We start from the raw sequence: 25,073 nt of genomic DNA, 5'->3' as shown, positions 1-25,073 counted from the left end.
TTGTGCAATTCTCCCACGTGTTGTTCATTTAATAAAAAAAAAAAAAAAAGTCTCTAGGTGTTGATTTTTCAATGGAACTTGTTCTCTTTACATTCTTTTCTGTAAGAATTTTCCAATTTTGTTTTCTTTCGATTATAAATAATAATTTAGCACAAAAAATCTTGGAAAATTTATGCCCAACAATGTGTATAGGAAAATAAAAATCTATTGACTTTTTCAAATCAACTATTTATAACAAATTACGCGGTAAAGTTCTATAATCTTCAACAGAATTATTTAATCGTTTTTTACCAGATCTTCAACGGATTCTCATAGAGAAACAAAATTTGCTATAAAATTTTTTCACACCTGCTCCTAAATAAATTAACAGTTAACAAAAACAGAGTAAATAAGACTTCTATGAAATTTCTATAAAAGTGCATAGAAGTAAAATTTCATAGTAATTGCTAACGAATTCACTAGAAAATTCAATTGCGATTCTATTGAACTTTCTATTAGTTTTTGGCCAACTCCATTGAAAAATTCCACGGCTTGTCTGTGCACCTTTTCTTAACAGAATTGTTGAATGGAAAATATTCTATATATGGAAAAACATCAATAGGATTCGATTTTTCTATACAACTTCTATTGCAATATTTTCTATAAGAATCAATTTTTGTTTGATTTTTTTAATGAAAAAAAAAGAAAAAGAGAGTAGAAAAAACTTTCAAAATTTATCCCGAGGAATTCCTGTGGGAAATTCCATTAAATATCTCAATATCAAAAGTTGTATAGAAATATGAAATTCTACTAATTTTATCCATAAAACAGTTTCTATTGGACATTTCAATTGTTCAATAGAATCCGCCAAAATACAATAAAAGTTCAATAGAAATCCAATAGAATTTTCAAACGAACTCACAAGGTTTTTCTATGATAACATTTTTCGTGCCTGAATTTAAAAAAAAACAAGTTGACTCCCATGGTAAGTCCCCTGGTGTGACATCTGGTAAAACAGCTGACCGATGACACCCCCAGGCATCATGGCCGCTCCCAGGACATTGAAGTCGTTGGTTCCTCTATTTACACTGTGAACTAAATAACGAACAACTGAATCCATAATTCAATAATCAATTGACAATAATCTCCATCAATCTATCGTTGACCACTGTCGATTGTCAGTCTGGATGATCAACAGATTGTCGTTACTGCTGCATGAGTCAACGTACAAGTGGTGTCAGTTTGTCACTTGACAGATGCAGATTGCTGTTGCTATTATTTCTAAGAAGATCGTGCAGGTGATATACTATTCGTAGCGATTAATGTTTGACATGAGACAATGATGCCGATCAAGGATAATCAGGATGTTGCGTGTTTCCTGGTCACGAAACACTCGTGGAAGGGAAAGTGAGTATTTCGAGGCTAATTTACCCGTTTCATTACAATCCATTCACAACAAAACGTTCGATTGCTCTGTCGGATAGGAACAAACAATCCGATGTTATCGGTTTGCACTGTTAGAAAAAAATTGTTATTTCATGGACAGTTTAGTATGTGATAATTTTCAGAAGAGTGAGGTTTTATTCATTTTTTTATTTCTGAACTATGAACTAGGGTGTCAGCATTTTGTTTGAAAAATGGGTAAATTTTTAGGATCTTCAGCAATTCTAGTACTTTTTTTACCGTTTGATTTTTTAGAAGAAGAATATAGGATTTCAATTCAATTCAATTTATTCTTGTTGATGTTACAAAAGCATTCTTTGTTTTACATCACTGTATATAGGATTTCTTATATGAATGATTTTTGAAACTTTTTTCTGTCGGAATTATTGGGCATAAATTTTCTCAGTTTTCTCCGCTGTATTTATTTCTGTTTTTTATTCTAAAATTAGAAGAAAAACTTTGACAGTGAGTATTTCGAGGCTAATTCACCCGTTTCATTACAATCCATTCACAACAAAACGTTCGATTGCTCTGTTGGATAAGAACGAACAATCCGCTGTTATCGGTTTGCACTGTTAGAAAAAAATTGTTATTTCATGGACAGTTTAGTATGTGATAATTTTCAGAAGAGTGAGATTTTTATTCATTTTTTTATTTCTGAACTATGAACTAGGGTGTCAGCATTTTGTTTGAAAAATGGGTAAATTTTTAGGATCTTCAGCAATTCTAGTACTTTTTTTACCGTTTGATTTTTTAGAAGAAGAATATAGGATTTCAATTCAATTCAATTTATTCTTGTTGATGTTACAAAAGCATTCTTTGTTTTACATCACTGTATATAGGATTTCTTATATGAATGATTTTTGAAACTTTTTTCTGTAGGAATTATTGGGCATAAATTTTCTCACTTTTCTCCGCTGTATTTATTTCTGTTTTTTATTCTAAAATTAGAAGAAAAACTTTAACAGTGAGTATTTCGAGGCTAATTCACCCGTTTCATTATAATCCATTCACAACAAAACGTTCGATTGGCCTGTTGGATAGGAACGAACAATCCGCTGTTATCGGTTTGCACTGTTAGAAAAAAATTGTTATTTCATGGACGGTTTAGTATGTGATAATTTTCAGAAGAGTGAGATTTTTATTAATTTTTTTATTTCTGAACTGTGAACTAGGGTGTCAGCATTTTGTTTGAAAAATAGGTAAATTTTTAGGATCTTCAGCAATTCTAGTACTTTTTTTATCGTTGGATTTTTTAGAAGAAGAATATAGGATTTCAATTCAATTCAATTTATTCTTGTTGATGTTACAAAAGCATTCTTTGTTTTACATCACTGTATATAGGATTTCTTATATGAATGATTTTTGAAACTTTTTTCTGTAGGAATTATTGGGCATAAATTTTCTCACTTTTCTCCGCTGTATTTATTTCTGTTTTTTATTCTAAAATTAGAAGAAAAACTTTAACAGTGAGTATTTCGAGGCTAATTCACCCGTTTCATTACAATCCATTCACAACAAAACGTTCGATTGCTCTGTTGGATAGGAACAAACAATCCGATGTTATCGGTTTGCACTGTTAGAAAAAAATTGTTATTTCATGGACAGTTTAGTATGTGATAATTTTCAGAAGAGTGAGGTTTTATTCATTTTTTTATTTCTGAACTATGAACTAGGGTGTCAGCATTTTCTTTGGAAAATGGGTAAATTTTTAGGATCTTCAGCAATTCTAGTACTTTTTTTACCGTTGGATTTTTTAGAAGAAGAATATAGGATTTCAATTCAATTCAATTTATTCTTGTTGATGTTACAAAAGCATTCTTTGTTTTACATCACTGTATATAGGATTTCTTATATGAATGATTTTTGAAACTTTTTTCTGTAGGAATTATTGGGCATAAATTTTCTCACTTTTCTCCGCTGTATTTATTTCTGTTTTTTATTCTAAAATTAGAAGAAAAACTTTAACAGTGAGTATTTCGAGGCTAATTCACCCGTTTCATTACAATCCATTCACAACAAAACGTTCGATTGCTCTCTTGGATAAGAACGAACAATCCGCTGTTATCGGTTTGCACTGTTAGAAAAAAATTGTTATTTTATGGACAGTTTAGTATATGATAATTTTCAGAAGAGTGAAATTTTTATTCATTTTTTTATTTCTTAAGTTACATGAACTAGGGTGCCAGCATTTTGTTTGAAAAATGGGTAAATTTTCAGAATTTTTAATAATTCTAGTACTTTATTTACCATTTGATTTTTCAGAAGAATATCAGATTTCAATTCAATTCAATTCAATTTATTCTCGTTGATGTTACAAAAGCATTCTTTATTTTACATCCACACTGTATATAGGATTTCTTATATGAATGATTTTTGAAACGTTTTTCTGCAGGAGTTATTAGGCATAAATTTTCCGAGTTTTCTCCGCTTCTGTTTCTGATTACAAAATTTGAAACAAACTTTGACAGTTGATACCCAAGAAAATCGTGGAAGGAAAAATGAGTACTTCGAGACTATTCCACCCATTCCATTACTCTTCGTTCATGCAACGAAACATTTGATTTCTCTGTTGGATATGAACGAACAATCTGTTGTTATCAGTTAGCACTGTTGGAAAAAAATTGGAACCTAATGGGTAATTGAATATGTAGTAATCAGTAGAAGAGTGACATTTTTATTTGTTTTTTATTTCTTAAGCTACATGAACAGCTAGGGTGTCAGCAAGTTGTTTGAAAAATGGGTAAATTTTTAAAATTTTCAACAATTTTAGTACTTTCTGTACAGTATGATTTTTTATAAGAAGAATATAGGATTTTTTATATGAATGATTTTTTGAAACGTTTTTTCGCTGTATGTTTTTCTGTTTCTTATGGCAAAATAAAAACAAAACTGACAATTCATGTCAAAGACAATCGTGAGACAGAAATTTAGAATCTCGAGGCTAGTCCACCATTTCATTACAATCCATTCACAACAAAACGTTCGATTTCCCTGTTGGATATGACCGAACAATCTGTTGTTATCAGTTAACACTATTAGAAAAAAAACTGAAATTTAATGGGCAGTTTAGTATTTAGTAATCATCAGAAGAGTCACATTTTTATTATTTTTTATTTCTTACATTGCATGAACAGCCAAATTCTGAGCGATTTGTTTGAAAAATCGGTATATTTCCCGAATTTTCAATAATTTCAGCATGTTGTTTACCATTTGATTTTTTATAGGAAAAAGTCGATAGGTGTTGATCTGTCTATATGAATGATTTTCTTGAAACGTTTTTCTGTAGGAGTTATTGTACATAAATTTTCTGATTTTTCTCCGCTGTATCTTTTTCTGTTTCTTATTGCAAAATTAGAAAAAAACTTTGACACTTCATGCCCAAGAATTCTTCTAGAAAAAGTACCCACAGATTTAGTTTATAGAGAAACATCGTGGAAGGGAAAGTGAGTATTCCGAGGGTAATTAACTCATTTCATGACTCTCCGAACAAAACGTTCGTTTTCTCTGTTGGATATGAACGAACAATCAGTTGTTATCGTTTTGCACTGCTGGAACGAAATTGAAGTTTCGTGGAAAGTTTAGTGTGTACTAATTTCCAGGGAAACAATATTTTTATTTATTTTCTATTTCTCACGTCGCCTGAAAAATGGTACATTTAATGTTCCATGAATTTCAGTCTGATAGGCCGAATAGTCTGATAGTAGACTGTATGGAAAATCAAGATACGGCGGCTGAAAGTTTAGGGATATTTTTGTAGTAATTTTAAAGCGAGCGAAAATGAATTCAATTCGAAAAAAAATTATGGAAACGATTTTTTTTCTAAAAATTCCAAATTTTTTGGGTGTAGGAAGATGAGAATTCCCTAATTCACAGGACTTTTTAACCAAAACATGAACATTCATCACTGAATTGCCCTGAATTTACCATTATTTAATGATTCAAGAATATATTTACCTGAATTGATCTGATTTCTATTGATTTTTCCCGAATAGTTGAACTGAAATTCGCAGTCTTCATGGATTGTTTCATCAAATTGAGAATTTTAAATAACTAAATTCCTCGAAATTTCAGTGAAACTATCACCTGATAAAAATTTCCAAAAAGTGTACCGGAAATCTCAGCCAAAAATTAATTATATTGATTGTTGCATTGAAGTCTTAATTCATTTCATCGCTTCACGACCGCAGAGGCCAATAACCATCTCATCACTAATCTCATCGGTCAGAAAAACATCGTCAAACTTTGATTGTTGCAGATACAAACGTATTTTCTCAATTGGATCCATGGGCATAACAACCTACAATCCCAGCAATTTAGAAGTCACCAACAAGTGGGAATACGCGGATTTCATAAGTGTACAGCCGACAAACAGAAATCAAATTGGATTGCACGAGTTCAGTATAACAATGAGAAAAGAGAGAAAAGTTGATACGATGAAGTTCAGCTCGGAGCACAGATCACATTTGCTGACAGAGGCCCTCAGATTCCGTAACCAATTTGCTGAAAAGCCGAGGGAGATACTCGTGAGTCATTATTCATTTTTTATTTCTGATTGTCGATAAGTTGTTATCAGTCAGCATGTGGCTTTTAGAGCGATTAGGAGAGAATGTCTCCGTTATAATGATCCATTAACATGAACTTCTGTTTAATTGATTTTTTTTTGTATTTCTGGAATCACCAGACGTTGGGATTTCTGTTTGAGCGGTTTTATATGATTTTTGGTTCCGAATGGACACTTTGTAACTGCTGAACTTCAAGTTTTCAATTTTTCGTGTTAGAGTAAATGAATATGGACGAAAAATTCCGAATATGCAATTTTCTTAAAACGGAACAATCGAATTCCATGAATTTTTTCATGTATGTGGATTAATAAGCTCTATTAATTTACACCATTTAAAATCCAATTTTTCATACAGATTTTAAAAAAATGTATTTTTTCAAAAATCGATTTTCAACGATTACTCAAATAATTGTCATCCGAACGGAATTAATCATGGCTCAAAAAATTGATAACAATGCCCTCGTGATTACATCAGAATATGATGAGCTACAGCACATTGTTTATACGATTTGAAAGGGGAAATCGGTTTTTTCATCGTTACTGAAAGAATTATCAGTAAGAGGAATTAAATCAGGGCTTGAAAAGTATATTTCTATAGCTTCTTAATCAAACTGAGAAATGGTAAGAATAGCATTTTTGCTTTTCAAGTTATACAATACCGTCATGAGCTTTTTATATCAAAATCTCTCTCTATTAAACCCTGGTCCCAAGTAATTTCTAACAGAATCTGGGTTAAATTCTGGCTGAATTCTGAGTCAACCTGGATTAAATCCCGACTCTACACTGAATAATCCGTGATTGAATCTTGATTAAACCTGAACTGAAAATAAATTCGAGTTTTGAGAGGGTCTGAATGTAGAATTATCTGATAGAACGAAATAATACGAAAAATTTAGATCACATTTCAATTGATGATAGTACTATGACATGAAAAACTAAAAGAAGAGAATAGTGAAATACGAATTCAAAAAAAAAGAACCCATTCGGAAGCCAGTTGTTGATTTATTAACAAGAATAGCTATACTCATTTATAAGAAACTGCATTTCTCCACTTGTCTTTTATCGTTTAATGAAGGTATTCAGGTGATTTGAGTTCTTAGAATGGAGCTGAGTTCTGAGTAATCGGATATGCTACTTACGTTTTGAAATTTAATCCTCTCAAGATAAGAATGGTTGTATGAAAAATATAAATAGGAAGCTCAGGGCAGCCACGGGAGGATTTCATTGATTTTTTAGTGGAATCATTTTAGAATTTCATTAGAAATTTCATTTTGCCATGCGATATTTTAATAGATAAGTTCAAAAATACTCATCATTAAATCCTAAAAAACTTGAAAAATTTATGTCTACGATGTTTTATCGAAAAAATCCCAGTAGAATGAGTTATATAGAGAAATTAACTTCTATAGACTTTTTTTTCAATGGAGGAAATTGCAAATGCAATTTTGTTCTTGTCGCCTTTTCTCAAGAGATAAACAGAGGTTCCACCAGTTCGGGAAATTATCCCAAAGATTCACAAAGAGGAATTTCGGAATAGTGTGATGAAAACAATTTAATAAGTTAAAAAATGTTTTAAGAGCATCCCATGAAGACTTCATTTTTCACCTCATTATTTGCCTTTTTTTTCTTATTCTTATTTCTGGCTTCCGAATGGAAGCATTCTATTCGTCAAATCTGAAATTTCCATTTTTTTGTGGATGATGACTAATTTTGGTCTCAGGAGTTCGAATATATTATTTTTAGATCATTTTTAGATCATTCAAAAAATAATCGTCGAAATCTTTTCAATTATGGCTTAAAATATTCGATTCGATGTTATCTCGGTTGAGTTCGGTTGAATTCATCAGCAAAAACGTTATACTGGTCTTACGGCCAGTTTAAGGAAAACCATTCAGGAGAAAAATAAAATTTAAATAATTTACTTACGACCGAGGAGACATCAACATTGATGTATCAGGAGCATGAACTTCTGCGATATCAAATTTTACATTCATTTTGTTTTCACTCAGTCTGTCTATTTCAAAATAAATTCAGTTCACTAAAAAATTTTATCTCAAATTGTCTTTAAAAAAAACTATTGAATTTTCCTGAGGTTAAACTTCAGGAAGGATCCCTCCTAATCTGAAATAAATAACAGAAAACCGAATATGCACTTTTTTGTTTTAGTTCGACTAATCCATTCTGAAGCGAACTGCTAATTCTTAGAAAAAAAAATTATACTTCATCAAGCCCTGTGTAAGGCCACTTGTTAAAATCAATTTCTGCGTTTTAAAACTCCAAAAAACGAGTAACACAATATCTAAATGGCCCATTCTACAAAATTTTCTCGTATGTATCCCCCACAGAAATTCACATCAACCCAAATAAATAATCCCCTCCCTCCCCCATTATAGCAATTTCAATAAAAACCAAACGAAATTACTTACAGAGATACCCAGCCTACAAGCACCACTGGTCGGACACAAGGCTCCCGGTGGTCCTGGAGATAACCCCCTACAGTCTGGACCAACTGGATCCAGCGACGAACATCGTCCTCGCGAGTTACTACTACAAAGACATCGAGGGTATCGGAACAATGCGTGACTACACCGATGGTTTCGTAATAGTCTGCGGTGGTTTCGGTCGTCTCCACCTCTTCGCATCCCAGCAGATTGACGAGATTAAGCGAAAGATCGTGGAATCAGCCCAGACGAATCTCGGAGTGATGATAAAAGTCCTGAAGGAGACAGTACCCCTTGACGAATTTCTCGTCCAGCGGTTCGGTAGATTCAGTGGGGATGAACACATAACAAGTGTCTCTGAGTTCACTGTACATAAAATATCCTCGAGACACTCTGATCCCCAGAGAAGAACACTGTGCCTGTCCGACACTTGTCTCCTCGAGAGAGATCCCCAGACCTACAACATCTGCACACTGAGACCCCTCTCAGACATATTCGCACTAGTCAGGGACAATGCGAACCCTCAGTTATTCACTATTCAGTATCTGAATGGACAGATGAGGAGTTACATGGCAACTGACAGGGATTCACTGCTAGCGAGTCTGTTGGATGGGGTCAGGGCCTCTGGTAATCGTGATGTACATGTCAAGATGTGCCCCATTGCCAGGGGGAAGAGGCTGGGACCCTTGAATTTACCTGTTGATGAGGAGGTGGAAACGTCACACGTTAAGTTCATTCAACAGCCACCTGGGGGTAGAACTTTTGCTGAAATTCTGGAAAGGTTCAATGCTAATGTACCGTACAGCGGACTTCACTATTCTGTTACTCAAGATGTAAGATTTTATTTTGTTTTCGGAGATCCAAGTTTGCGCGTTTTTATCACATAACACTTTTTGTTCTTTTTTCTGCTGTTTCGTGGGTGAAGAGATTTTATGGAAAAATCTAGTGCTTTTTCTGAGAATTTTTATTGAATTTATATTGTTGGAGTTCTATTTGAATTCTGTTGATTTTTTGCAACAATTGTAGTGAAGCTGGTACTAGGGATTAGGGATAGCGAATAGAAAAAAGTCAAGAGATTTCGATTTTTCTATAGAAATTTTTTAGTGTAAATTTAATGAGTTTTTTCCGCTGTTTTTTCATTTGTTTCTTATAATTAAATCCTAGAAACTTGGGAAATTTATGTCCACGATTTTTTGCAGAAAACTTCGCAATAGAATAAGTTTTATAGAAAAATTTACATCTATAGATTTTTTTTTGCTTCAAAGAATATTTCTTTACAGACGTACGACAAAACTGAATAGATCACAATAGAATTGCCGCAAAATAATAAAATTTTTCAACAGAATGCCAATGAAACTCCAATAGAATTTCTTAAAAAAAGCCCTAGGTCTTTCCAATCAATTTTTTCGTACGTGTCAATGTACGATTCCGCTTACTCCTTGAATTATTCTGCAGCTGCTTGGCGAAGATTCGAATATTGCACTTAAGGCCCGCATGAATTATCTTTCGAACGTTATCTCGATTGTTTTTCCATCTTCATAATCTAAAATATATCACAATTTCCACTGGATTTTACGTCGCGTAGGTATCCCTAAAAATTATGATTGCACAATAAAAAAAGTAGAAAAAAACTAGACAGTTTCAAAGAGCATTTTTAATAAAGATTAGAAAATAAATCCGACAGAGAGGAAATTGTAAATGTATAATTCAGTAGCGAAGCGGTGAACCAGGTGCAGTCGATTTTGACTTTTGGTCAATTTTTGATGAATATCTCAGAATCTAAAAGAGATACCAAAATTTTTCTCATGACCTCTTTTATCGGGTCAATTGAGGGTTATAAAAAAGGTCATGAGAAAAATTTTTCTATCTCTTTTAGATTCCGAGATATTCACAAAAAACTGGCCAATAGTCAAAATAGACTTAACCGCTTCGCTATTGAATTTATCATGGCAACTAACGATCTCACAGGCATTGGCTACTAAGACAAACGACGACTGAACAACCATTAGATAGTGTCAATTATTAATTTGCAATTTCCTCCCTATTGGATTTATTTCCCAATATTATTCAGAAACACTCTTTGAAAATATTCAGTTTTTTTCAACGTTTTTGTTTATTGCACAATCATAATTTTTAGACTCCAGGGCTATGTAAACCTGAATGGCAATTGAAGAAAATCTCAGATTATAAAAAGTAAAAAAAAAACAACCAAGAACACGTTCGACAGATAATCCACGTGGGCTTAAGCTGTTCCATTTCATTACTTAATGAATTCCAATAGCATTAAATATTCTATCAAATCTCTGAAAAACTACTTCCTGTGTTTTTCTTTTCCTTTATTTTAATGAAATGATGCTTGGATCTCCATAGGCATGTCTTTCAGCACCATTTGAGCGGTTCAATTGCCTCCGACTACCTCCGTGTTTTTTGTTCTCTCGATGAAAACCCATTTTCGTTTCTTTCTTTTTTTTTTTTGAATAATGTTTGTCCAGGTTTGCAAACCGTTTGAATGGACTGTTACGACTATACAACTAGGTGTACACAGGGTGATGAATGACTACTTGCAGGGGTTATTCACCGAGAACAAGGACAAGATTATCCTGGGTGCACTCAGCTCGCTGGTGAGCAGAGAGTTGGAGACTAATGCCGAGGTGGAGGCCCAGTTCCATGCCCTGAGGAGACTGGTAGCGAGTAAAGTTGGGTTTATGGCGTTCACAACGTTGCCTGGCTTTCGTGAATCCATTGGGAATAAAGTTGTCAAGGCGCTGAAGAGGCAGGATTGTGGAGTGGCTCAAGCTGCTATTGACTGCATCTGTGCGCTCATGCAGGCGATGCATGATGACTGTGATTTGAGGCAGGAACAGTTGAACAAGAGCAGTTTGCTGAGCAGCAACAAATTCCTGGAGAGTTTACTGGATATGTGGATTGGTCACGTTGTGAGTATATTGACATTCAACTTTAATAAGGGGATTGTAATGTTCTTTTCAAATACTAATTCGTTTGATGACTTGTGAAATTTTTTTTATCCATATGTCGTCATTAGTGTTTTGAGTAGAATATTTAGAAACTAGGTATACTGTTTGAAGTTTTTTTATATTTGAGTAATAGTTGCGTTTGAATTTTCAATGTTGTGAATTTGAATTTGATTCAGTACTCAATTGTTCAGGAAATTTTTCATTTATCTTGTAAATTCAACAGAATTTGATTTTTTATATTTAATAGAGTCTGCAATAGAGTTTTGAATAGAATATTTAGAATAGTAGGTACACTGTCTGAATTACATATTAGCAAAGAGGGGAGGTTAGACTCATTATATCTTCTATTATCCATCTTCAGTATGATTTTTTGAGTAACAAAGTATCCTTTTTCTAATTATACAACGGAAATACATTTTTCAAGGAGCTTTCATTTTTTGGTAATCGAGAATTTAATCGAATCGACTCGTTTTTAATTATTCAATTGGATATTCACTTATTTAGAGGATAATTGCATGAATAATAGCGATTTTCAGTCATTTTTAATACTTGTCCCACTGAAAAAAAATAATAATCGCCGAACTACACTGAAAGACAAACTGTAATTGGCGCCAAAATTCAGATTAAAAAATTTCGAAATGGCGAAAATTTCAGATTAAAAAAAAATTCACTCTTTTCGCCCTTGGAGTGTGCCAAAGGGCGATTTGATAGCTTGAAACCCCGCAGAAATATTAAGGCCAATTTGGAAAAAAAAAGTTTGGGGTAAAAACTGGCCATTTTCAAAAAATCATAACTCCCTCAATTATCAATATTTTTCAATTATTCTGTTCTCAAAATTTTTGTATAACCGCCGTCTTTTCAGAAAAAAATTGAGACCAAAATACCGAGCATCAACTTTTTTGGCTCTTGATTTGGCGTCGATTTGCTCATAAATTACATAGAAAGATCACATTCTATTTACTTTGTCCGTGGAATATTTTCCATTGAACATTTCTATCGAAAGAAAACAGCAGATAAGCTTAAGAATTTTTCAATAGAATCGGCCCAAAACTAACCGAAAGCTTACGGATATACTAAACCCTTTCGGCCCAAATTCAGGTTTTTTTTCATTTTTCTGGCCAATTACTGATCGGATTGACGCGAAATAATACACCGTTTGTGCGTTTTATTATTATTGACTGACTCACGAAGTTTCATGGTAGTGCAATCATTTTCTTGCATTTTTTTAAAAGTTTTATGAATGTCCGAAAAGTTTTAGAAAAAACGCAGGAAAATGATTGCACGATCATGAAATTTTGTGAGTCACTAATGATAAAACGTAAAAACGTTATATTTTTTCACATCAATGCGATCAATAATGTACCGGACAAATTCGAAAAACGTGAATTTTGGCGAAAAGGGTGTAATAAATCTCTAATAGAAATCAAACACAATCTTTTAGCGAATCCGCTAGTTTTCTACGAAAATTGTAAGCATCCCCCTAAAAACATCAACTAACATCCCAAAAAATAATCTCCACTGGCCGCTCCCCTTCCAGAATCATGGAACAGGAGCTCTGGTAGTATCCGCCATGCTGGACCTGTTAACGTTCGCCCTCTGCGTCCCGTACAGCGAGACAACCGATGGTAAGCACTTCGACAATCTCCTAGAGATGGTAGCCTCCCGCGGGCGCTCCCTCTTCAAGCTCTTCCAGCACCCCTCCCTGGCAGTAGTAAAAGGCGCGGGCCTGATAATGCGAGCAATAATAGAGGAAGGAGCCGCAGAAGTCGCGGCGAAGATGCAAGAACTAGCCCTAGCCGAGGGAGCCCTCCCCAGACACTTGCTGAACAGTCTGTTCACAGTGGGCAGCGACGGAAGACTGCTGACCCACCGTCAATTGTGCAGACACCTGGTGGGTCTCTGGGTCACTGGCCACCCCACAGCCATGGGTCTCCTCAAACGAATCCTCCCAGTGGGTCTCCTCACCTACCTCGACTCCGAGGAGAAAGTCCCAGACTCATTTCTCGAAGAGGAACGCCTGAACAACCGAGACAATCTAAAAATGGCAATCGACCATGCGTCCAAGAACAAACGTGGCCCCCAGTGGATGGCGATCGAGCGTCAGATGCGAGTTGTCGAGAAGCACCTGGAGAACGCCCTCCAGCACTGGGGGGCACGCGTTGGAATCGAACGCCGAGAGAAGATCAAAGAACGACAGCTGGTGCTTCGTAAACGCCGAGAGAGAATAAAATCCGAGGCCAACTGGAAGCTATTCTACTACAAATTCAATCAAGACCACTCGATGCCGAACCTCATCTGGAACCACAAGACCCGTGAGGAACTGAGAACAGCACTGGAGAATGAAATCCGAGCATTCACAGCTGACAAAGACCTCTCAGGAGGTACATTAATCGCCTGGAACCATCGAGAATTCGAAGTGCAGTACCAGTGTCTCTCGGACGAGGTGAAGATTGGGGACTATTACCTGAGACTACTGCTGGAGAAGGACTGCCCAGACAGCCCAATTCGAAAATCCTACGAATTTTTCAACGACCTTTACCACAGATTCCTGTTAACCACTAAAGTAGAAATGAAGTGCCTTTGCTTGCAGGCGATGACGATTGTCTACGGTCGTTACTACGAGGACATTGGCCCTTTCTCGGACACAAAGTACATTGTTGGAATGTTGGAACGATGCACAGACAGGGCGGAGCGTGACAGACTAGTGATGTTCATCCACAAACTGATCCTCCACAGGAAAAACGTGAAAGACATAATGGATCAGAATGGCGTTCGAGCACTGGTGGACATTCTAGCCCTGGCGCATCTCCACACATCGCGAGCAGTTGTTCCAGCGCAGACAAACGTCATCGAGGCGGGTCCCGAGCAGGAGAGGGTGATGGAACGAGAGTGGTATTACAACGATGGAGATCATCGCGCTGGTCCTGTCAGCCTGAAAGAACTGAAGGACTTGTACACATCTGGAAAAGTCAATCACAAAACGAAGGTCTGGGCCCAGGGATTGGACGGCTGGAGAATGATCTCCCAAGTTCCCCAGTTGAAATGGACTCTAGTGGCCAAAGGGACACCAGTGGTGAACGAGAGTGACTTGGCCACCCTCATCCTCAATATTTTGATACAAATGTGTGAATACTACCCCAGTCGTGACCCTGACAACGCAGTGATCAGGCCCCTCCCGAGGGTCAAGAGATTGCTGTCAGATCTACAGTGTCTTCCCCACGTAGTCCAACTCCTCCTCACGTTCGACCCAGTCCTGGTGGAGCGAGTGGCCACTCTTCTCTGCGAGATAATGAGGGACAACCCAGACGTATCAAAGATCTACCTGACAGGTGTCTTCTACTTCATCCTGATGTACACCGGCTCCAACGTCCTTCCAATCGCTCGATTCCTCCAGCTGACGCACACCAAACAAGCCTTCAGGGGTGACGACAACACCCCCCCAGACATAATGCAGAGGAGCATCCTAGGCCCTTTACTACCGGACGCCATGGTAAGTTACCTGGAGAATCATGGAGCTGAGAAATTCGCGCAAATATTCCTCGGGGATTACGACACCCCGGAGGCAATCTGGAACGCAGAGATGAGAAGAATGCTGATCGAGAAGGTAGCAGCACACATTGCTGACTTCTCTCCAAGATTACGAAGCCACACGATGGCTAGGTACCAATACATAGCGATTCCAGCTGTTCGTTATCCCCAATTGGAGAAAGAGCTCTTCTGCCAGATATTCTACCTTCGACACCTCTGCGACACCGTTAAATTCCCCAACTGGCCAATCCCCGAGCCGGTGCATCTACTGAAAGACGTCCTCGACGCCTGGAAGAAAGAGGTAGAGAAGAAGCCGCCCATAATGACAGTGGACGAGGCTTATAAAGTCCTGGGTCTGCAGACAGGGCACCAGCACAACGAGGCAGATGTTCGTAAATCCTACTACAAACTAGCCCAGAAGTACCATCCCGACAAGAACCCAGAGGGAAGGGATAAATTCGAGGCTGTGAATCAAGCCTACGAGTTCTTGTGCAGTCGAAGCTGCTGGACAACAGACGGACCCAATCCTGACAACATCGTCCTGATCCTGAGGACCCAGAGCATTCTCTTCCACCGATACACCGAGGAGTTGAGGCCTTACAAGTACGCGGGCTATCCCCAGCTGATCAAGACCATCAAACTGGAGACTGAGGACGACAGGCTGTTCTCGAAGGCAGCGCCACTGCTGTCAGCAGCTGCTGAGTTGTGTTATCACACTGTCCACTGCTCGGCACTCAATGCCGAGGAGCTGCGACGTGAGGGGGGGCTCGAGGTTCTCCTGGAAGCTTACACAAGATGCGTTTCTGTACTGAGTAACTCGAGCAAATCCGACGAGGTTGCTGTTCAGGTTTGCACGCACATCACCAGGTGCTTCGCTGTGGCTGGGAAATTCCGAGGCTGCAGGGACAAGATCGTCGAGCTGCCGCAGCTGATCAAGGACCTCTGCAGAATCCTTCATTTCAAACACCTGACGAAATTGTGCTCGGTTGCCACCGAGTGTGTCTCGTCCCTGGCGACTGACAGCATCCTCCAGATGCAGCTGCTGCAGTCTGGAGCCCTCTGGCATCTACTCCTGTTCATGTTCAATTACGATTACACCCTGGAGGAGGGCGGTGTGGAGAGGAGTCAGGAGGAGAACAGACAGGAAGTGGCGAATAATCTAGCTAAACTTGCGGTTAAAGCTTGTGCCAAACTCGGTGGCTACATGACTGGGGAGAACGAGACTCCAGTGAATCCAGTGACTGTTGCTGCTCTCGAGAGCCTCCTGACCCCCTACCTGGCGAGACAACTGTCCAAGGACAAACCTGAGGAGATTCTCAAGACACTGAACTCCAACTGCTCGAATCCTTACTTGATCTGGGATAATGGGACTAGGGCTGAGTTGAATGAGTACCTCGAGGGTAAGAGGCAGGAGAAGCTGAGTGGGAGTATCAGTCTTGAGCATGACTTCAGTGACTTCAAGTACAGCGCTCACAACGACGAGCTCGTCATCGGGGAGATATTCGTTAAGGTGTACAATGAACAGCCGACTTTCCCCATTGAGAACCCCAAGGGGTTCACAATTGACCTCCTGGATTTTCTGTCGAAGTCTTCTGAGTATCTGGCCTCACTCAACAGTATGACCCTGTCCAAGAAGGATCAGGAGAGGCTGAAGGGGATCGTTATGTCTCTGGAGGCCCTCAAGAACGTCATCAAGAACAATCCGGGGATCGAGATGCAGTGCATCGGACATTTCAACCTGATCTTCGGGCTCCTGAGCTGCAATAATTTCAAGCCTATTCAGAAGGGAGCGTTGGAGGTCATCAATAATGTGACGAAGAATCATGAGTGTGTCAACGATATTGCGGCTAATGAAGTTGTTGTTCATTTACTGCTGACTCTTCACACTTTGAGGGAACATCAGCTCCTGACTTTGGAGACATTGTACGCCCTGATGAGCACCACGAAGATTGTTAAGGACGCCCTGGCGAAAGGGGCTGTAATATACGTACTCGATTTATTCTGCAACTCGAGTAATATTCAGATACGTGAAGCTGCAGCTGATCTACTTGCTAAGATGTCGTCTGATAAATTGGCAGGGCCAAAAGTTAAGTTAGATTTGTCGAAGTTTCTTCCAAGATTATTCAGCGAGGCCATTCGTGATGCTCCAAAACAATGTGTTCACATGTTTGAGACGAAACATGAAAATCCTGAGTTGATTTGGGATGACGAAGCCAAGGCCAAGGTGTCGAGAATGGTGGCAGAGTTGAAGGATGATTATTATTCAGTGCAGAGGAGAAATCCCAATGGGATTCTCAAGCTACCAGAGGCACCGAGTAATATCGATGTTGCTACCAATGAGCCTGTTGTTGGTGGTGTTTATCTGAGATTATTCGTTGCCAGTCCAGCTTGGGCACTGAGGAAGCCAAAGGAATTTCTGAGTGATCTGTTGGATACCACTTTATCACTCATGTCAAGGGATAAAACCGATGCTGATATGCTGGAACTAACGACTCAGGCACTCGTTTGTCTTCTTCAGGCTCAACCTGCACTGGCTGATCAGGTACCCTCGTTGGGGCATATACCGAGGCTGTGCAGGCAAATGGCAACGAGAAATAGTCAGCCACCTGTGTACAAAGCGGCCATACTTATATTGCATCAATTAGCCACAAGTGAGATTTGCATAAATTCAATATGCCAGACTGATTGTATTAGCCCACTTAAGCTTGCCATGCAGTCCAGGAAGGATATGATTGCTGTCGCCTGTGAGACGCTCAATAGATTGTTTTCTACTAATGAGGATCGTCTCATTAAGCAGGTAAATTGAGACGCGTATTCTATAATTCGCGGGCTAAATGGAAAAAGGTCGTATAAAGCTCATCTAGGGAATATCAAATCTGGACGATTTGAACTCGGCAGAAGAATTTTGACACAACTTTTGAGGACAATTTATTTTTTGGCGCATACGACCTTTTGCCACAAATATTTCTCCAATAGTGGAAGGGATCACCAACGATCTTCCGATTCTTCAATATTAAAGAATTTCTGAGTTACATTGATCAAGGTTTAATTATACTAATCGAAATTTAACAAGTGGGAAATTGATCTTGTATCGCGAATAGTATAGTTATTGTTGGTAATAAATTAGCAATGCTTCCGAAAGCTCATTTTGCTTATTTTATTCTATTGTATATTATTCATAGCCAATTTCATCTTCTTGAATTGAATCAATTTCTTTCCAATTAGTTGTTTTCGATTTTCCACTTAAGGCCCGAGTGTACTATCTTTCGAACGTTATCTCGATGTTTTTTTTCATCTTTCGTCATCTGAAAATGTCAATTAAGTCCTGCATCATGCAGAAGTTTTGAAAAATTATGAATGAATAATCAAAAAAAAGGAGAAGAAATTCTTAATGTTTTCAAAGAGCATTTTTAATTTATATTCAGAATAAGTTGAATAACAAGAAATTGAAAAATGTATCTGATTTACGGTGACAAATGGCGGCCTGTCACCCAATATCATGCAGGGCGAAGACTGATTTCGTAAATCTTTTCCCCCACTGCACATTTATTACGGAGAAGGCTCTTTGAAAAAAGTTGTAATATTTTGGAGAATTTTTTAATGACACTTTTATCACATAAAAATGGCAGATGACTACATACCACTGTTTTGAAAATTAAGATACCTAGCTGTCACTTCCCATGAGGAGTTAGTGTTTTGTTATCCACCATGGAAAATGACAGCTAATAGATAATTTGCTAGAGCTAATCAGATATTTGTAATTTCCACTTTTTTCAACTCATTCTGAATCTCAATTAAAAACGCTCTTTGAAAAAGTTCAGAATTTTTTCTTTTTTTTTCATCATTCTATCATAATTTTTGGGAATTTCTACATGATGTACCACTCAATTGACAATTTTTTATTACGAAAGAGAAAAAAAATCCAGATAACATTCGAAAGATAGTACACACGGGCCTTAACAGAAGCTAAATTTAACTTATTTTGAAATTGATGATTGTTCTGATCCCTGCTCAAAAGTTGGGTTAAAATGATTTTAAACAGCCCAAAAGGTCCAGATTTCACGTTTCCAGCAAACAGTATGTCGACAATTTGTCGACAAATTGCCGATATCCTGTTACATTTTAGATGGCACTGGCAAAAATTGTTTTCTGGGTTCCCTAGATTAGATTTATACGACTTTTTTTCATTTAGCACGCGATTGTTCGATCATTATTCAGGGATTGAGATGGATTTGTGGGTCTTGTTGCAGGCACTAGAGGCGGAAATGGTACCTTATCTGCTGAATATTTTGGAGGGCAGACTCGACCTCATTGACAATCCGGCGACTACTAAAGCTCAGATTGTTAAAGCTTTAAAAGCTATGGCCAGGAGTATACTCCTGGGGGAGAGAGTCAATTCGATACTGGAGAAATCGTCTGTCTGGGCTGAGTATAAAGACCAGAAGCATGATTTGTTTATTTCGAATGCTCCTACTGCTGGATATCTCACAGGTATGCAATGCAGCTAGTTATTTTGTTATTATTTTGAGGAATTCATCAATTCCTGGACATTTTTTTTTGAGTTTCAGTTTTTACTGTTTGGAAAATAGACAACCATTCGATTTTAATGACAGAAAAAAAGACTGAATATGTGTGTAGTCAATGGATGATGATTTTTATATATTAATTATCCCGTTCATATTTCTGTAGGAATGCTTCAGCATGAGTTTTCCTTGTTTTTTTGATATTGTAAAGAGAATTTTTTTAAGTGCTAAGAAGCTAGTGAATTTATTCAGAACAATGTCTGAAGAGAAAATGTGAAAATATTTTTAAAAATCGTAGAGAAAAATAAGTCTATGAATTTTAGAGTCTTAAATAGGAATCGGCGCACACGAAAAACTTACTTTTTCATTAGATTTTTTTAATAACATTTCTTCGTATGTGAATCATCGAATATAAAAATTCCTACTTGTTATCTCCCATGTAAAATTACCAATGTCAACAATTCGATAGTTTTGGTGATTATTCATTCACCTCGAAAACGAATGGTTTTAGGACAAAATGTGAAGTAATTCTGTCGTAGAAGAGAAAGTTTAGAAAAAAATGCATTCATATGTCTTGAAGATATAAAACAATTGCCTAGAAAAATCAAAATCCATTGAAGAAATTTGGATAGAAATCGGCGCAAACAACAAATTCACTTTCGAAAAGAATTTTTAATTGAGTTTTTCTATGAAATTTATTAATACGTGAATCATTTAACATAAAAATCCTGATTAATTACTTACTGTCTCATATTTCCTCGTATAATTTTCAATTTTAATAATTCGATATCTTTGATAGCCGTTCATTCATCTCGGAAACGAATGATTTGAAAAAAAAAAATGTCAAGTTATTTTTTCTGAAGATAAAATTAGCAAAAAAAATATCTGCCTACGTCCTCTAAAAATGGCTTACTATCAAAATAAAACTTTAATAGTATATTGTGCATCAAGGGCGGAAAGTCATGTTTTCCCGCCCGAGGTGCACATGCTATTTTTTAACACGCCTGCAAAGGAAAGTTCGCATTTTGCTCTTTGATGAGCGGGAGGAAAGTACGAACTTTCCGTGCAGGTGTGTGAAAAAAATATAAACTATCAAATATGGTATCAGTTATGGAAATGAAAATTCTTAACCATTTTTAACGGAGTTGTATTGTATTCCAGCAGGTATACCAGTATCGGCTGGATATTTAACAGCAGGCCCAAGTGCTCAAATACCTAGTGCACCTCCACCAGTAGACAGAGAAGACAGGCTGAACCACAGAAATGATCATGTATGATACGCCTAGCCCTCAAAATAATTGGTAACACCTCTATCTAACACAGTACTGTGATGTTACTGGCCAATTCATCACTGAAAATTATCACATGGACAACTAATCAGTCAGACATTCCGTCACTCGGACAATTCATCACATGGAAAATTCTTCATAATGAAGGCCCGGCTGCATTATTTGCCAGACGTTGTCTAGATTGCTTTCTATGTTCGATTTTTATCTCGAAATTTCAACTCGATGCCCCGAAAATTATGAATTTGGATTGAAAAAAGTAAAAAAAAATCTGAGCATTGTGAAAGAGCGTTTTTAATTCTTATTGCGGAATGAGTTCAATAGAGGAGATAGCACAGTGCAACTAGACAATTCTACAAAAAGAAGTTCTTTGAAAAATATTATAATATTTTTACGAATTTTTGTATTACACTTTTACGATGAACTACGAATCACTTATAGTCCAACTAAAACTTCCTTTCTCGCATGAACTTAGTTTCAGATAACGAGTTTCCATGGTTTCTATTGTCAAATTGTTGATTTGTCAATGAAAACAAAGGAAAATCATTTTTTCCAAAGGGAAAGGCCATTTTGGTCCGACTATAAATCAATCTCCTCAATTGAAAATTGTACTGTCCATCAACTGTCATTTTTATTGGGGGCGTAAAAAAGGAAGTAAGAGCGATTTTTCTGTTCTCAATTCCCGACAAAAGTGACAGCTGATCACCAGTACAATTATCAATGGAGGAAATTGGCTAAAGTGTGAAAAAAAACTCTTAAAAATATTACAAATTTTTTTAAAGAGCTTTTTTTATCACTTATGCGTAAAGTGAAATTTCTCTCTACACATTATGATGAAAAATACACACCTCCCACGGAGCCAATAATACGTTCATCCACTCGTATCGAAATATACTATTTTTTCTTCACTTTCATTGTAAAGAAGCATTTTAAATGTGATGAATTGTCCGCCTGAAGAAATGAGTTGTGCTCAGTTATCCTGTAATAAAATGGAATGATGAATAGTTCCGTGTTGATTAGTGGTAGAACCAACTAATTAATAATTATTGAAGCAATCGAGCCAACGACTCTCAAGGTCAGTATCCGATCGTTTCTCGCAACTATAGGAACGGATTTATCTGTGATTAACTGTGACTCCATGAAATATTTCAGCTTTGACTCAATGTAAAGTTTACACGTATTATAAAAATGAAAGATGAAACTATGAGAGAGGCATTCAGTTTTCCTAGTTATTTTATATCGTTATATCCATTAATCCAGTATCAAGTGTAGGTGTCGACTAAGATTCCCATGAAAGTATCAACTGAAAATATGCTTTTTTATCATAAAAAAGAGTTTGCTAGATTTTTTTAGACGTCTGTACGTGAACTGAATGGAGGAATTTTCTGTTTTTATCGTATGCAAGTTCACTTTTTAATCATATTTGTACTTAGGAGGCTTCGTGATAGCACCAAAGTAGACAATTATCATGTAATAAAATGCACAGAATATTCTGAGAGAACATTTTTATTCAGAACGAACAAATTATCATAAATAATGTACATCAGATAAAATTATCTCTCTAAAGTTATCCTAAGTATTTTACTAAATCAAAAACAACATTCAACAATTGGTATTTCTCGAGGATTTGAGATCTATTTGGTATTCCTTTTGCTAAATTTTAAATTTCCATTGAACAAAAATTCTCGGTGTAAATTGAAAATCATCTTTCCTGCTTTTAAAAAAACCATCACGTACAAAAAATCCAATAGAAATGTTTACTATTTCGTGGAATAGATCAATAGATCTTGATCTTTCTGTACGACTTATTTTATTGATATATTTTCTCCTCAAAATGACTTATAATTTTTTTATCTGCATTCTTTTCTTCTCATTGGAAAATTCCAGAAAAAAACTTGGAAAATTTTACTTAAAAAATGTCTACTGCATTCTTTTGTCCGTGATTCGTTACAGATACGCAAAGAAAAAACGCCTAAAGTCCAAAAGTGAATTATCCCCGAGTCTGTAAATACCTCGCAGAAGGATTTTAATCATAAAAATATATATTGATGTAACATTGATCTTAGGAAGATCATAAGTGAGCAAGGCCTACTGCCCGAGTCACGTTCACAACTGTAGAATAAATTCTAACAACAGAAAGTAAAAAAGATCCTATAAAACTCAGTAGGCAATGAACATGGATGAGTTTAATCTGTAAAAATGTGGGATATTCTGTTGGTATGCAGTTACTATTATTTAGAGATTGATATCAGTCTTCTGGTTCATATCATCATTTCAAAAATGAAAATGAAAATAAAACATCATGATGTTATTGATCAACGATTTGCGACTGTACAATAGGAATCGTTGAGAATAATGATGTTTAACTGTGTCAAGAGCATGAATAATTCAATTGGAAATGAAAAATCAATTGCTACTCGATGAATAATGAAATATTCACACTCGTTGGACACAGAAATCTACTCATTTATCGATGGATTTTTGGTATTCGAAGAGGTAATGCTAACGCCGGTGCGAATTGTTCCATAAAACGTGTAAATCAACATACTGTAACATTTTGTAATATTAATTAATCATTTAAATCTACTGATAAGCTACGCAAAGGACAAGCTTTATAGTTTATTTCCATGTTATTACTATGAGTTTTTGAGATTCAAGAAGTAAGATTATGTACATATATGGATATTGAGATAAATTGTACCACAGATTCTTATGTACGGATGGAATATATATAATAAAAAAATAAGAGATTTTGCACATGATTATGACGCGATTTTAATGATAAATTCGGGTGACTCGATGGATTTATTTATTCGGAGGTGTCTGTGTTGCGTGAATCATTGTGAATATCGTATAAATTTAAATACTCGTGGTGGCCAACAGTCTGTAATAATTTTTCGAGATTACGTTTCAAGTCCGTGAATGTCGGTCTACTCCGGGGTCTCGTGCGCCAGCAGGAAAGCATTATATCATACCTTTGGGAATAAATTAAACGATAATGTGAGTTTTGGATGCAGTTTTTAGGGGTTTGAGGGTCATTATTCGATCATTAGCGGTTTATGAATTTACAGGGTGACATCAGAGACTCCGGTGACAAATGGGAAGTTGCCTAAAGTATACCCACATGTCTTCCCTTACTAGTGAGACCCGGAAGGTTAGACCCATTAGATACATACTAGAGTGTTGTCAGTTTCTATTGAGACGTTACAAGAAGCACTACGTATACTTCAAAATGAGTAACCTTACAAATGAAGAAAAAGTGTATCTTATCGAGTGTTTTTATACTAGAGGCAAAAACTATACTGAAGCATATAGAGGCTTTCGTACCAAATATGGAAGTAAAAAAGTAGCCAGTCAAAACACCCTCAGAAGATGAGAGTAAAAAAAAAATTCATCTGACTTCATCGTATAACCTCACGTTTGACTAAAACTTTCAAGTATTTACTACTTTCTCTCCCAGAGTAATTGATAAGTTCATGAAGTATTATACAATTGAGGACCGCCGTCACGATCTTCCTGGTCCACCACACTCAGTTAGAACAGAAGATACGATTGCCAAGATCGAAGAACATTTCAAGAATAATCCAACGGATTCGATACGAAAAGCAGCGGCAACTTTGAAACTGAACCGAGAGACACTGAGATTAATATTGAAGAATTTCTTCAAGTTACACCCTTACAAAATTACGACCCATCATTTGCTCACAGAAGATTCCAAAAACAAAAGAATTGAGTTTTGTAAAATTATGACACAGAAATTTGAAAATGATGAGATCGACATCAATCACATAATCTTCACAGACGAAGCTCACTTTTATTTAAATGGATATGTAAACACAAAATTACCGTTTTTGGGGTCGCGAAAATCCACACTCATCTGAGGCAAAGTCTTTACACCCTGTTAAAGTGACTGTTTGGGCAGCTATTTCAATCAAAACAATACACTTAGAATTCATAGAAGGGACCATTACAGGCAATAGTTATCGAGAAATGCTACACACTAAATTTTTCCCTTTGGCTAAAAGAAGAGGATTGGTTAAGAACTATCATTTTCTGCAAGATGGTGCTACACCGCATAGAACTACGGACGTATTTGAAGCTATTTATGAAGTGTATGTGATCGCGTCATCGGATTAGGATACCCCAAGTTTGCGCATGGAGGTATGGAATGGCCCCCTTATTCACCCGATTTGAACCCGTGTGACTTCTTCTTATGGGGCCTCCTGAAAGATAATGTTTATGGGGAAAAACCTGAGACCAAAGATGATTTGAAAAAAGCCATCAGAGACGGAATTTCTGGTATTTCTCCATCTCAGATTGAACAAGTTTTTCAT

At 36.6% G+C, this 25,073-nt stretch overlaps 2 protein-coding genes across 3 annotated transcripts in view; one reads left to right on the top strand and one right to left on the bottom strand.

The window, feature by feature from the left end:
* Window positions 1-1,318: 1,318 nt before the first annotated feature.
* Window positions 1,319-23,501, top strand: LOC107038797 (dnaJ homolog subfamily C member 13). The gene is made up of 7 exons (XM_029126158.1): window positions 1,319-1,386; window positions 5,681-5,948; window positions 8,415-9,260; window positions 10,920-11,363; window positions 12,940-17,727; window positions 19,181-19,421; window positions 20,615-23,501. Exons 1-7 carry the CDS (start codon window positions 1,319-1,321, stop codon window positions 20,728-20,730), a joined length of 6,771 nt encoding a protein of 2,256 aa, XP_028981991.1. The 3' UTR covers window positions 20,731-23,501.
* Window positions 22,230-25,073, bottom strand: part of LOC107038798 (tyrosine-protein kinase receptor torso) — a 30,451-nt gene continuing 27,607 nt past the window's right edge. For both annotated transcript variants that reach the window (XM_015258080.2, XM_015258081.2), the window contains exon 17: window positions 22,230-23,714. In XM_015258080.2, the coding sequence (XP_015113566.1) occupies window positions 23,549-23,714 (166 nt within the window). In that variant the 3' untranslated portion in view covers window positions 22,230-23,548. The remainder of the gene's footprint in view (window positions 23,715-25,073) is intronic.

This window comes from Diachasma alloeum, unplaced genomic scaffold (genome assembly GCF_001412515.2).
Source record: "Diachasma alloeum isolate Michigan unplaced genomic scaffold, Dall2.0 Dall_scaffold_00288, whole genome shotgun sequence".
Classification (NCBI taxonomy): Eukaryota; Metazoa; Arthropoda; class Insecta; order Hymenoptera; family Braconidae; genus Diachasma; species Diachasma alloeum.
This window is presented reverse-complemented; position numbering and strand designations above follow the sequence as displayed.

Excerpts from the sequence above, each read along its gene's own strand:
- LOC107038797 (XM_029126158.1), top strand. The coding sequence starts at position 1,319 with ATGATGCCGATCAAGGATAATCAGGATGTTGCGTGTTTCCTGGTCACG. Across the intron at positions 1,387-5,680 it reads AAACACTCGTGGAAGGGAAA|ATACAAACGTATTTTCTCAA; the intron begins GTGAGTATTTCG and ends TGATTGTTGCAG. Across the intron at positions 11,364-12,939 it reads ATATGTGGATTGGTCACGTT|AATCATGGAACAGGAGCTCT; the intron begins GTGAGTATATTG and ends CTCCCCTTCCAG.